The sequence below is a fragment of the Enhydra lutris genome, unplaced genomic scaffold, assembly GCF_002288905.1.
Source record: "Enhydra lutris kenyoni isolate GAN:26980312 unplaced genomic scaffold, ASM228890v2 scaffoldscaffold86, whole genome shotgun sequence".
Taxonomy (NCBI): Eukaryota; Metazoa; Chordata; class Mammalia; order Carnivora; family Mustelidae; genus Enhydra; species Enhydra lutris.
In genome coordinates, this window is record NW_019154170.1 from 6149581 (window position 1) to 6162809 (window position 13229).

General features: G+C 65.5%; 1 protein-coding gene across 3 annotated transcripts; it reads left to right on the forward strand.

Annotated features, from left to right (window-relative positions):
* The first annotated feature begins 303 nt into the window (after positions 1–303).
* On the forward strand, positions 304–13223 carry LOC111161819 (RNA polymerase mitochondrial). 3 transcript variants are annotated; one of them, XM_022525804.1, is made up of 21 exons: positions 304–404; positions 930–1028; positions 3441–4051; positions 6391–6521; positions 6641–6836; positions 7487–7636; positions 7839–8003; positions 8092–8262; positions 8481–8705; positions 8824–9612; positions 9954–10076; positions 10378–10500; positions 10733–10912; positions 11087–11173; positions 11259–11372; positions 11447–11499; positions 11581–11679; positions 12419–12491; positions 12746–12837; positions 12918–12994; positions 13082–13223. In XM_022525804.1, the coding sequence occupies exons 1-21, from the start codon at positions 317–319 to the stop codon at positions 13129–13131; spliced, it is 3696 nt and encodes a 1231-aa protein (XP_022381512.1). In that variant the 5' UTR covers positions 304–316; the 3' UTR covers positions 13132–13223. The 3 variants fall into 3 exon arrangements, with proteins under 3 accessions (XP_022381512.1, XP_022381513.1, XP_022381514.1); XM_022525805.1 differs by having other exon boundaries at positions 12924–12994; XM_022525806.1 differs by lacking the exons at positions 304–404; positions 930–1028 and having other exon boundaries at positions 2630–4051.
* The last annotated feature ends 6 nt before the right edge of the window (positions 13224–13229 follow it).

Below are 13229 nucleotides of genomic sequence, written 5' to 3' on the forward strand. Positions count from 1 at the left end.
ACACACACACACACACACACACACACACACACACACACACACACACCCTCCGAGTCACGTGGGTACCCAAGCAACTGCTTCGTTCCGCCCCTCCCTGGCAGAGGGAAGAGCCAATTAGAGGGCTCCTTCGGCGCATGCCTCCGCGCCTCCAGGGCCCCGCTTCTCCCTGGGAATTGTGGTTCCGGCAGCCTTCTCCCGCCGCGCGGTCCCTTCGCAGCCGCCGTAGGAGGCAGAACTACAACTCCCGGCAGGCGCGGGCGGCGCAGGCGCAGGCGCAGTGCATGCGGCGCGGGCGACGCGTTGGGCGGTGTGCGGCATGTCGGCGCTGCGCTGGGGCCACGGCGCGTCCGGTCTCCGGAGAGCCCTGTGGCCGGCGGGCCGCCCCGGCCCCATGGCCGAGGAAGGTAACGCGGGGGAGGCCCGGGAACGACGCCGTGGCTGCCGCCACTGCCCCGTCCCCCCGCGGCCGTGACCTTCGGTTTCTAGGCCGTTGGGACCCAGCCACCCCCTACCCTTGCCTCTTGCCCTGTGGGGTTCTGGTTTTGGGGACCCCGCTTTCATTCGCCCTTGGGCCACCCTGCGGACGGGGGTCGGCAGAGCACTTTGACGTTGGGGTCCTGTTTCTTTTGGAGTCCCTTGACTCCTTATTTGGGATTTAGGGCCCGTGACCTTTGAACTCACTGCACCTTTAGTTGGAGGAGCCCGTTGTCTTCGGTCCCACGGCCAGATTTTCCTTGCCCTGCGGTCCCCTTCACCTTCGCCCTCTTGGTTTCTTGGCAGTGCGAGGCCGTGACCGCTGACGGTTACCACTGTGCTTAGAGCTCTTTTGCCCCCCGGATCCTGGGTTTTCTTCCATTCGAGGATCTCCCAGCGCCCCCCAGGCGACGGGCTTCCTTCTGCCGCCCCCAGCCTCCCTTTGTCCCCCACAGGGGCCTTCAGTGCTGTCTGGGGCAGCAGAAGGAGCTCCTCTGCTCGTCCCTGTGAGCAAGACCGCTGGAAAGACTGGGGCCACGCGGAGCTGCTGGAGGGTGAGCCCAGACCCCCAAGGCTTGGCGCCTGAAGCCCTTCCCTACTGCCCCCTGCATGGGCCACTCTGCCAGGGTTGCCTCCCCAGCTCCTCCCCGTGAGCCCGTGAGAAGGGACGGCCTGCTGTAGGACAGGGTAACTGACGTGGTCCCGTGAGGATGATGACAAGAGGCTCGCTTAGCGTTTCCCCCTACCCCAAACCCAGCAGGCGCCCCTGCTTTCCAGGTGAGATAGCTGAGGCCCAAAATTGAGGCCGGAGAGGCTGGGCCAAGGCTGCACACAGCTGCTCACACATAGTGGGGATTCGATCCCTGAACTGACCCATGCACCTGGGCCTGGCTTCCTGGGCTTGGGCACCTGCAGGGCCCCAGTCAGGGTCCTCCCATCTTCACAACCTGGGAAGGACAGTGCAGTCCTGCCACCTCCAGAGGGAGGGGGGAGCATGTGTCTCCCAGACCATGTCTAGCACATCCTGCTTCCCCTCCAGCAGCCAGGGGTGGGGTGGGGGAGCCTCTAAACAGGAAGACTTTATTTCAGGAAATTCCAAACATGCAGACGGGAAGTACCCCCGTTCTCAACTTTCTCACCCACCACCTACTCATTTTAAAGCAAAGCCCAGGTTCCATTATCATCCAACTGTAGGAAGGTTCTGGAAGCCTGAGTCACATTATGTCATTCTCCAGTCTAAAACTCTCAACTGTTTCCTCTCACATCGACTAGACCCCTCGCCCCCACCCCCTGAGGGCACAGATCCTTGTGGCCTTTCCTGCCTTTGCAGCTAGAAGGAGCTCTGGCCACCGGGTCAGCTCTGATGTTGCTGCCTCTGGGAGAAAGCCCATGCCGCTGGCCCTGCTCCAGGGTGTGGATCTCCACGTGGGTATTCTAAAATACTTGTCCGGGTGTTGGCGCACTCTTAAGGACCAAAGTCACGCTGTCTTTCCACTTCATCTTAGCAACCTTCTTTTTTTTTTTTTTTTTTTAAGATTTTATTTATTTATTTGACAGATCACAAGTAGGCAGAGAGGCAGGCAGAGTGGGGGGGGGAAGCAGGCTCCCCGCTGAGCAGAGAGTCCGATGCGGGACTCGATCCCGGGACCCTGAGATCATGACCTGAGCCGAAGGCAGAGGCTTTACCCACTGAGCCACCCAGGCGCCCCTGTCTCAGCAAACTTCTGTTGAGCCCCTGCCGTGTGAGGCCAGCTCTCCTGTCAGCTGGAGTCCAGCGGGAGGGGCACGGGCAGGTCCAGTCTCTCGGAAGTAATATTTGCAAAGTTCCTGCGTAACCCTGAGATCAGGACTGAGGCGCTCACGTAGTTACCTGCAGACACTCAGCTGCAGACATGTCTGCCCCTGGCCGGTGAGCCAGGTGACACGCTGTCCTGTTTCACGCACGCTGTAAGCAAGTGTCCTTTCCGAGGTACGAGGTATGTTTAGTGCCACATGGTTGTTTTTAATTTAAATCTGAATTTGTTTTTTAGAAGGAGGGCTCGGGAGCGGTGGGGAGGGGCAGAGAGAGAAAGAGCATGTCTCAAGCAGGCTCGGTGCTGAGCACAGAGCCTGTGACTTGGGGCTCAGTCTCACGACCCTGACCCTAACCCTAACTGAGCCGAAATCAAGAGTCAGACTCTGAACCGACTGAGCCAGCGAGGCGCCCCATTTTTGCATGTTTGGACTTTTGTTGGTGATTTTGCTGTTTAAAATGGCCCCAAGTGTAGCGGGCTTTCTAGTGTTCTAAGCTGTGTGGGGTTGTGCAGCAGTGAGTTGCAGTGTTGTTGGCTGTGGGCTCAGTGTAAATGAATCAACACGTATGTGAAATAAGGTGTCTCAAGCAGAAAGGCCTCGAACAGGGTCGTGCGTTGGTCTGCTGGGGACCCCATGATCTGTAAAGTCATCGTGGCACAGGGCTAGCAACTGAACATGGCTCCGAGGAAACTCAGGGCCACCTTGTCCCCCAACACATACCCGTACCCATCAGGAATAGTGTGTGCAAAGGCCCTGAGGTCGCAGTGGCTGTCTGGAGTGGTCAGCATGCGGGGGAGTGAGGGGAGGGCAGGGGGCATCCCGGCACCCGGATAGATCCTGAAGGCAGAGGCACACCCCTGAGGGTGTGCTGATAGACAGGGTGTGGAGGGAGAGGGGGCCTAGATGACCCTCCGGCTGGGCACTGCAAGGACAGTTCTGCCAGTGACATGTGGAGGAGCAGGTTTTGGGGGGACACTGGGAGCCTGCAGACACAGGTGCTGAGGAGGTGGTTAGTGTGTGTGCCTGAAAATCGGGGAACACGAGTTGTCATCAAGTACATAAAGCCGAAGCCTCAAGAGCTGGTGAGACCAGCCCCTCCCAGCAGAGCAGGGTCTGGGGGGCTGGGGCTTGAGTGGGGGTCCCCCCGCCATCCTTGCCCTTTGCCCCCACAGTGCTTGAGGCGCGGGTGCGGCAGCTGCAGGCCGAGGGTGTGTCGGAGGTGACGGTGAAGAGGGCTGGCATGGCTCGACGACTGCCGGCATCCGGCGGCTTCCAGCCCCCTGGGAAGGCCCGGACAGGGCCCAAGGGCCCTGCCGCGGACCTTGGCGACCTCTGGGCCCAGAAGCTGAACAAGGAGAAGTCTGCGATGCAGAAGCGGAAGCTGCGGCTGGAGGGGAAGCTGCAGCTGCAGGCCGAAGACCTGGGTTGTGAGCACGAGCTGAGGGTGGTGCCCCGCCTGCTGGACGCCCAGCTGGCTGGCTGCCTGCAGCACTGGAAGCACGGGACCCCCCAGAGCCTCCAGGAGGGGCAGCTGGCGCAGCTGCTGCAGGAGGCCCCGCGGCGGCCGAGTCCTGAGGCAAAGCCGGCCCGCGAGGCCAGGGGCGCCGACATGCGGCTGGAGATCCAGCAGCAGAAGCTCCTGGCCTTCTTGGAGTGTTGCCTGCTCACGGGCCACCTCCCTCTCGCCCACCACGTGCTGGTCACCCAGCACAGCCGGGCCCGGCAGCGGCGGCGGCTCACGCTGGCCATGTACAACACCGTCATGCTCGGCTGGGCTCGCAAGGTGAGCGGTGGCCCCCGGGGGAGGTGTCTCCACGGGAGTCGAGGCCCGAGCGGCCCTCACAGGCGAGCCCGGCTCGGGCTGCTTGTTACCGTCTGGACGGTTCTCTCAGGCTTGTCGAGGGGAGATCACATGTGTCCCTCAGCGGAGATCTTGCAGAGAGCCACGGAAGAGGGAGGAGACCCTGTGGATGTTCTAGTGTCTCTCCTCCTGGACCGCTCGGCTGGGGCTTCTGTACTTTCCGGCGTCCCCTTCCTCGACACTGCGACTTTGACGCGTTAGGTCCCTTCCCCTGAGCCAGAGGGTTAGCTTTTGCTGTCACACGCCTTCCTCCTTCAACACCGGCGCTCGTGGCCGCAGACTTCCTCCGGGCTCTGCTCTAGCCGGGCCCCGTGTCTCCACATTCTCTTCGCTTCCCTGGTGCTGTTGTCTCTTCTGATGGTTTGGGAGAGTGTTGTGTCCGTGCTGCCCCGCTTCCTTCCTCCCCCACGCCTGCGGCCCTGTTTCCCGGCCAGCAGGAGCCGTGCGGGCCCACGAAGGAGACGGTCCTGTGAAGATGGAGGTGTGGGCACGGCGAGCCGGTGGGGGTGGGTGGGTGGAAGAGGAGGTCGGCTGCTGGTGGACGTGCCCTGCCTTCTGCACGGACTGGGCGGCATGCCCAGGTGCCCCGGTCTCCCATAGGTCTGCATTGCACTGTGACATGCCACGGAGATGCCCGGCGTGTGTGCGTGACCGTTACGGGCGGTTTCTTGCCCCCACTCATCCCCTGGAGGCGTGCTAGGCTAAGGGAGTTAGTGAAGACAGAAGAGCTGTGTTCTCCCATCCAAGGTCACAAGCCTTTCAGGTCCCCCAGCAAAGATCTGTTACCATGGGACGTTCCTGCCAGGAGCCCATGCGTCAGCTTCCTGGTCCCTGGGACAGATGACCGACATCTGACGGCTTCAAGTACTAGGCATGTACTTTCACACCCAGATCCAAGAGGGGCAGGGCTGCCCCCATTCCAGAGGCTCTGGGGAGGGGCCTTCCGGCCTGTCCCAGCTCCTGGGGACGCCTGTGGTCCTGGGCCCGTGCCTGCGTCCTTCCAGCGTCTGCTTCCGTGGTCACGCAGACCCCTAACCAGTGAGACGCTCGGGCAGACGGCCTCGTCTGAACCGGTCGTGTCAGCAGAGGTCCTGTTTCCCGGTACAGCCCCTGTTCTGAGGTCTGGGTAGATGTGAACTTGGGGGTGTTTCTAGTCAGCCCGCTGCAGGCCCTGATCTGCCTTATGTGCTGACGTCACGGCCGTCACTGGCTTCGTGAGTCATGGCATCCGGACGGCCCGTGTTGAGATGGGGCTTGGCTGTCACCCAGACTCAGGTCTGAGTCCCGTTTCTGCCTCGTGTCCACTGTGTAGCCCGCACTGCTTGCTCTCCTCTGATCCTTGGTCTCCCCATCTGTAAAGCAGGGAGCCCTGCTGCATTCTCGGGAAGACCGAGGGACCGGATTTAGGGGTCTGACCACCACCTGCGTTTAGGACAAGGGCAAGAGAACACGTGAACTTCAGAAGCGCGTGTTTTCCTGTTGACGCTACTGAGATTCTGTCCACACCGGATGGACGTGCTTATTCTAGAGCAGCGCCGTCCGGTAGGACTTTCTGATCTGCACCAGCCACGTGTGGCCCCGGAGCCCTTAAAGAGCTGAGGACCCACCGAGCAACCATGTGTGGCTGGTGACCGCGAGGAGGGCAGCCCTCGCAGGGTTGTTCGGACACGCATCTCGGGGCCCTGTGGCTGGCAGTGTGCCCCCCACGATGGGACAGCGGGCCTCAGAGGAGGGCAGCAGGACCGTGGGTGGAAGAGGGCCGGAGTATCACCTTCTGGAAGGGCTCCATGGCAGTGCTGCCAAACCCTGTGGGGCAGGGGAGTTAGCCACTGCTCGGACACGCATGGAGGCAGGCAGGCGGCGTGCCCCGTGTCAGTGGAGTCGGGGGAATGGAGAGCCACAGCGCCCGCCCAGGGAGGCTCTCTGGACGTGGTGTGCTGAGCCCGGAGCGGACGGACGAAGAGAGAACAGGAAGCCGGTGGACGCAGAGCAGGTTCTCTGCAGATCCAGCCGGCAGCCTCTCGTAGCGAGACCGAAGTCATGCCCGTGCGGGAGATGGAAACATAACACGGCCCCTCAGGACCGCAGCCCCCTCCCCCAGCCCCGCCGCGGTGTCCCTGCACTCTGGCGCCAGGTCCCGGGACTGCACGGGGCCGTCCTGGCCAGCGAGCCTTTTCCTGCCTGACTTGCTGGCTGTAGAGAGCGGTCTCGAGGGGCAGGCCGGCCACCTCCAGACCCTCACCCCAACTTGGTCTCCCCAGGGCTCCTTCAAAGAGCTGGTGTACGTGTTCTTCATGGTGAAAGACGCTGGCCTCACCCCAGACCTGTTGTCCTATGCGGCTGCCCTGCAGTGCCTGGGACGCCTGGACCAGAACACCAGCACCATCCAGAGGTGGGTGGGCAGCAGAGCCCTTGCTGGGGGCTGGACCCCCTGTCCTGCAGTCCCCTGTGGCCACCTGGTGTTGAGCCCCATCCCTCGGGTGGGTCTGTGCCCACCGTGTGCCCCTGCAGGTGTCTGGACCAGATGGCCCGGGACGGGCTGCAGCCACAGGAGCTCTTCAGCGGCGTGCCGCTGTCCCCGGAGGAGCAAGCCATGGTCCTGAGGGCCATGCGCAAGGCCCAGCCCACGTTCAGCCCGCCGCCGCTGCCGCCGCGGCCCCCACCCCAGGTCAACACCTCCCCACTGCTCAGGGAGATCTACGCCAAGGTGAGCAGACCCTGAGGCCGACAGGTGGGGCGCCGTGTCGCGGGGCAGTTGAGCCAGGGCTATGCTTGGGGGGTCTCCCGGGGGCCTCGGCCTCTCCTCTTTCTCTCAGTGCCACCTGGCTCCCGGCGCTGCCCTCACTGCTCCTCAGGGGCCGGACAAGCCAGGCTTGGCAACGCCGGGCCCTCAGCAAGGTCCTGGCCTGAAGGGAAGGTGCCCCGGCCCTGCTGGTGTACATTTCCTTCTTGGAGGTGCCATTCCCGGCAGAGCCAGTGGTCAGCGTCCGGAGCCCGGGCGGCGGAGAGCGGCAGGCGGTCAGAGGGCTCAGTCTGCTCGGGTCTGAGTCCTGTGGCTCTGTTCGCGGCTATCCGCGTGTCTGTCTGTGCTGTTTTCGCTGATCTATTTCTGGATAGTCACACGTTCCTACGGCCCCAGGTTTAAAGAGAAAACGTACACCCAGGACTCGAACCACGTGTCCCCAGGCTGTCCCGGCCCCCGCCCAGGGAGGCTGGCCAGTGCTGGGCGCTTGGACCCGCACGGCTGCCACATGCCGCTCTGCACCGCATCCTCCCAGCCTCGTGCTCGAGCATTTTCAGGTGGGGTCCTGCTGGGCCCCAGGCCTCCCCTCCCTGCCTCCCCGTCTGCCCCTGCAGGGAGGCCCCGTGTCCTACCCGAAGTCACACCTGCCCCTGCGGGAGCTGCAAAGCCTTTTCCGGCAACAGCTGCGTGTGGAGATGGCCACCACCGTGGCTGTGGAGTCCGTGGAGCAGGCCCGGGTGCTGACCGAGGAGGTCCTGCGGGCGGTGAGGAGTTCGGCCGGGTCACAGCCCCGGGGCGGGTGCGGGGGCAGCTGTCTGCGCCGCCTCCTCAGAGCCAGGGGTGGCCACGTGCCCACCTGGCCCTGCAGGGAGGATGCTCCTTCCTTCCGGGTGCCCGTAAGCTCGGGCCCCCTTGCTCCTGAGGGCCTGGAGGCCATGGGGTGATGCCCGCGTCTGTGCCCCGCAGCGGAACACCCTGCAGCAGCTGCGTGCCGAGTGGGTGGAGGCCCTGTGCCTGGGACTGCGGAACCTGAAGGCCAGTGAGGGCCGTGCTGCCCGTGCCGGCCGCCCCACCGTCTTCCCGTTCCTGTGCGTGCTTCCGGAGAAGGAGCTCGCTGAGCTGCTGTTGCAGGTGGGGCCTGCGGACTGCGGGGGCGGGGTGCACGGGCGGGCTGGGGGCTGAGGGACTGGGCGGCTGGGGCTCACGGTGCCGCCCCCAGACCCTGCAGGTGCTGCCGCCGCAGGGAGAGTCGCTGCTGTCCCTGGCGCAGCAGCTGGGCGTGCGCGTGTTCAGCCGGCACGCGGTGCGGAGGCAGCGGCTGAGCAGCCGGGTGCGGGCACTCCAGGAGCGCTACCACCAATACGTGCGCCTGCTGGCCTCCGACACCCCGGTGAGCCTGGGCCGGGGTCCTTGCCGGGCTGGGGGCGGTGTCGGCGTGTTCCCGGGGCAGAAACCGAGGCGTGGCGTGAGGTCCCTGCCCCGACTGGGGCAGCTGGGATTGCCCCCGGGCCCTGGCACTTTCCGATTGGCTCCTGTGCTGGCGCCGGCTGGGGGGGGTGGTCCATCCTGGGCCTGCACCGCAGTCCCTGAGACACTCTCCCACCCCAGGTGGAGGTGCCCCGGCTGCCACGGCAGTACTGGGAGGCGCTGGGGCCGCCTGAGGCCCCCCACGAGCAGCCTTGGCCCTTGTCTGTGCTGGTGCAACTGGGCAAGAAGCTGGCCGAGATGCTGGTAGAGGCCGTGCGGATGCCTGGCAGTGTGGCCGCCCCGCAGGGCCCCTGCACACTCATCCCCGTGCTCTACCATGTGTACTCCTTCCGCAGCTTCCGCCAGGTGTGCGGCTAGGGAGGGGGTGGGGGCCGTGGGGCCCTGGTGGGGTCCTCTGCCCGCTCGCGGCGTGTCCTCCAGGGTGGGGGACCTTGGGAGCCATCTCCGCCTGCCTCGCCCCCAGATTGGGATCCTGAAGCCACACCCGGCCTTCATCGAGCTGCTGGCGACGGCCGCAGAGCACACGCTGACCTTCGAGGCGGCCGAGGTGCCCATGCTGTGCCCGCCGCTGCCCTGGACATCACCACACACGGGTGCTTTCCTGCTGAGCCCCACCAAGCTCATGCGCTCGCTGGAGGGCACCGTGCAGCACCAGCGCCTGCTGGACAGCTGCCCGCCCGCCGACCTGCACGGTGCCCTGGATGCCCTCACCCAGCTGGGCAACTGCGCCTGGCGGGTCAACGGGCGCGTGCTGGACCTGGTGCTGGAGCTCTTCGCCGCCAAGGGCTGCCCGCGTCTGGGGGTGCCGGCCCCGGCCTCCGAGGCACCCCGGCCGCCCGAGGGCCGCCTGCCGCCCGGCGCCTCACCTGCCCAGAAGGCCGAGGTGCGGCGGGAGCTGGCCCGCTGCCTGAAGGTGGCCCGGGAGATGCACAGCCTGCGCTCGGACGCCCTGTACCGGCTGTCGCTGGCCCAGCACCTCCGGCACCGCGTCTTCTGGTTGCCACACAACATGGACTTCCGCGGCCGCACCTACCCCTGCCCGCCCCACTTCCACCACCTGGGCAGCGACCTGGCGCGTGCCCTGCTGGAGTTTGCCCAGGGCCGTCCGCTCGGCGCCCGCGGCCTGGACTGGCTCAAGGTCCACCTGGTCAACCTCACGGGGCTCAAGAAGCGCGAGTCGCTGCGGGCACGCCTGGCCTTCGCTGATGAGGTGATGGAGGACATCCTGGACTCTGCTGACCAGCCCATGACGGTAGGGGCGTGGAGGGCGCTGGCTGGGGCCCTTGCTCCTTGCCTCTCCTTCTCCCTCGGCCTGTGCCGTGCGCTGGTGACCCTGGCCCCTCCTTCCTAGCCCCCTGGGCACGGGCTCCTGGCTCCGTCCTTTCTGTTCTCTTCCCTCTGTGGCTCTGCCACCTCCCGGCCCGGGCCAGCCCTTTTTCCAGACCTTTCCCTGTCCCATGGCTGCTAGTGCAGGAGTGCTCTGGTGTCGCCCTGCGTGCCTGTCACTCCTGTCGCTCCTGCTGTCCCGGGGGCTCCATTTCGGCCTCCCAGCCCCAGCCAGCCTGGCCTGAGCCCCACTCCGCCTTCCCGCAGGGCCGCAAGTGGTGGATGGACGTGGATGAGCCCTGGCAAGCCCTGGCGTGCTGCATGGAGATCGCGCGGGCTGTGCGCTCTCCTGACCCAGCTGCCTACGTCTCTCACTTCCCGGTTCACCAGGTGAGCTGCTGGGGGCCCCAGCGTGGGTTGGGCCTGGCCCCGGGGGGCTGGGCTGGATGGTGGGGGCACGTAGTCTCCGCAGACCCCACTTTAGTTGGGCTGGTGTCCCTGCGTGGGGGCCCCAGTGGGTGCGGCCAGCCCAGTGGTGGGACCCTGTACGGGCACGTTGCCCTGCCTGTCCGCAGTGGGGTCTCGCGCACTGGCGGTATGAGCAGTGCACCGGGGAACCCCGGAGCTGTGATTCCTTTCCTGGGGTCACTCCTGCCAACCCTCACGGATCCCTCACTCTCCGTTGGCCCAGGATGGCTCCTGTAACGGCCTACAGCACTACGCCGCCCTGGGCCGGGACAGCGTGGGGGCCGCCTCTGTCAACCTGCTGCCTTCGGATGTACCGCAGGATGTGTACAGTGGGGTGGCTGCACAGGTGGGCCCCACAGCCCCGCCGCCCCCCATTCTCCTCCTCCGAGCCCACGTGGGGTCTCTGTCCTGTGAATGCCCGGATTTGCAGATCCCGTGGGCTCTGAGTGGGCAGTCAGGGTGGGCTTCCCGGGGGAGGTGTCAGATGAGGAAACGGGGGGGGCCTCGTGGTGGGGCTGCCGGTCGGGGTGGGAGACACGGTCTGCGCACCCTCCCACCGACCCCCAGTGTCCGCCCAGGTGGAGGCGTTCCGTAAGCAGGACGCCAGACGGGGCGTGCGCGTGGCCCAAGTGCTTGAGGGTTTCATCAGCCGCAAGGTGGTCAAGCAGACGGTGATGACCGTGGTGTACGGGGTCACCCGCTACGGGGGCCGCCTGCAGATCGAGAGGCGCCTGCGGGAGCTCAGCGACTTCCCCCAGGTGCACAGCGTCCGGCGCACCGTGGGGGAGGGATGGCCCCCAGCCCCCGCCCCTCCCCCTGAACCGCCGGCTGCCAAGCAGCCCCAAGGAGGAAGACGGTTCTGTTGCCCCTCCAGGTCCCTCGGCGAGGGTGGGGAGGCTGCCCTGGCTCTGACCGCCCCTATACCCCTGCAGGAGTTCGTGTGGGAGGCCTCACACTACCTGGTGCGCCAGGTGTTCAACAGCCTGCAGGAGATGTTCTCAGGCACCCGGGCCATCCAGGTGTGTGGCCCCGGCCCCTCCCCGTGCCCAGCAGGCCGCCCCTGGCTGGGTCCTGCTCTGAGCTCCTTCCGCCCTGCGTCCACAGCACTGGCTGACCGAGAGCGCCCGGCTCATTGCCCACACGGGCTCGGCCGTGGAGTGGGTCACACCCCTGGGCATCCCCATCATCCAGCCCTACCACCAGGACGCCAAGGTGTTGGTACGTGCGTCCCCTCCCCAGCCCCCACGCTGCATCAGGGTGGACTCCTGACTCTCCCCACCCCAACCCTGCAGATTGCCGGCGGCATGCAGAGCCTCACGTTCAGCCAGAGCGGGGACACCAGCCAGTGAGTGCCGGCGGGGGTGCTGGGCCGGGTGGGGGCCGTGGGGGCCAGGCCAGGGGTGCCTGAGCCCTTTCCCCTCCCCAGGAAGCCTAACACACTGAAGCAGAAGAACGGCTTCCCCCCCAACTTCATCCACTCGCTGGACTCTTCCCACATGATGCTCACGGCCCTGCACTGCTACAGGTGGGCCCTGCGTCGGGGCCGCGTGCCTTCCACCCCGCTCTGCTCGTCGTCTTGCGTGCAGGCCCTGTTCAGGGCTTTGGGGATGCAGGGGGCGCCCAGAGTGGCAAAGGCAGGTTGGGGGGCCAGGGTGGAGGCCTACAGCAGGTGAGGACCGTGGGGGTTGTTGGAGCTGCTGCCCAGAAAAGGACTATGCGAGCACGTGCAAAGGCCCTGAGGCAGCGTGGTGTGTGTGATGGTGAAGCCGCTGGCTGGGCCCAGGAGGGAAGGGTGGTTGCTCTGAGAAGTGCCTGCGGTCCCGTCCGGGGGGTCCTGGCAGCATAGCGTGTGGGGGGGTGGCCTCATAGGCTGAGGCATAGGCGTCTGGGTATGTCCTGAGCCCCTCAGGTGTAGCCAAGCATGGCCATAGGGCAGGTGTGTGGCTAGTTCTCTTAGAAAGGAGCCAGGGTTCGGGGGTAAGTTCTGTTTCTGTCTGTCCCCTCTCGGACCACAGGAGCCCTGTAGTGGGGGGGGGGAGGGGACAGTATCAGCTGCAGCGGCTAGGGACGGGTGGAGGGAATGACACGGGACCAAGAGTTTTCTCCCTAGAGGAGGACTTTCCGCCCCTGTGCCGAGCACGGCGCACGCACAGGGGCTGGGACACATCGGCAGCGGGGGGTTGGGGTGAGGATGGGAAGGAGCAGGATGGGGAGTGGACCAGGAAGGGCCGCACTCCTCACAGGAGATCCTTACTCCTCGGCAGGAAAGGCCTGACCTTTGTGTCTGTGCATGACTGCTTCTGGACCCACGCGGCTGATGTGGAGGTCATGAACCAGGTGCAGCTGCCCACCTCGCGACCACATGCGTTCCCCAAGGTGGCAGCAGGCACCCCTGATCCCATGGCCCTTGTCTTGTGGCACCTGCCTCTGTCCGCCAAGGCAGTGATCAGCTGAGTGTTGGGCAGCCCTGCCTCACCTGGTCGGGGAGCCCTGCCCTGCTGCCCCCTCAACCCCTGCAGGTCTTAGGTCTCCCCGCTCCCCAGGCCCTAGCTCTCCCCAGCAGCCGGGTCTTAGGTCTCCCCTCCCCCCAGGTGTGCCGGGAGCAGTTCGTCAGTCTGCACAGCCAGCCCATCTTGCACAACCTATCCAGGTTCCTGGTGAAGCGGTACTGTTCCAGCCCCAGGTGAACTACCCCCTCCCAAGACCCGGGCTGGGACCACCCCTCTCTGCCCTGCTCGGCCTCACCCGCCCCCCCACCCTCAGGCTCAGGTCCCCCAAGCACTCCAAGAACCTGTGGATGGGCAAGCTGCAGGACACGCTGAAGTCCGTGCCGAAGACAGGTGGGGCGGGGACCGCCTGCGTGCGCGCTGGGCGCTGGGCGTGGGGTACCCCCGCGGCCCGCCCCACGGTGTCCGCTCTGCTCGCAGGGGCCTTGGACCTGGAGCAGGTGAAGCGCTCCACTTACTTCTTCAGCTGACGTGGTGGTCCCCAGGCGAGGTCCCCAGCTGCTGTCCCCAGCCAGGCGCCACGCGGGCTGCCCGCCCCGTACCATAGTGTAAATAAAACCCTGTTGTC

Bases quoted from the DNA above. Each gene is read 5' to 3' on its own strand.
- LOC111161819 (XM_022525804.1), top strand. From the start codon at position 317: ATGTCGGCGCTGCGCTGGGGCCACGGCGCGTCCGGTCTCCGGAGAGCC. The intron at 8,263-8,480 runs GTGAGCCTGGGC...CTCCCACCCCAG, and splicing joins TGCTGGCCTCCGACACCCCG to GTGGAGGTGCCCCGGCTGCC. The intron at 12,492-12,745 runs GTGCAGCTGCCC...CCCTCCCCCCAG, and splicing joins ATGTGGAGGTCATGAACCAG to GTGTGCCGGGAGCAGTTCGT.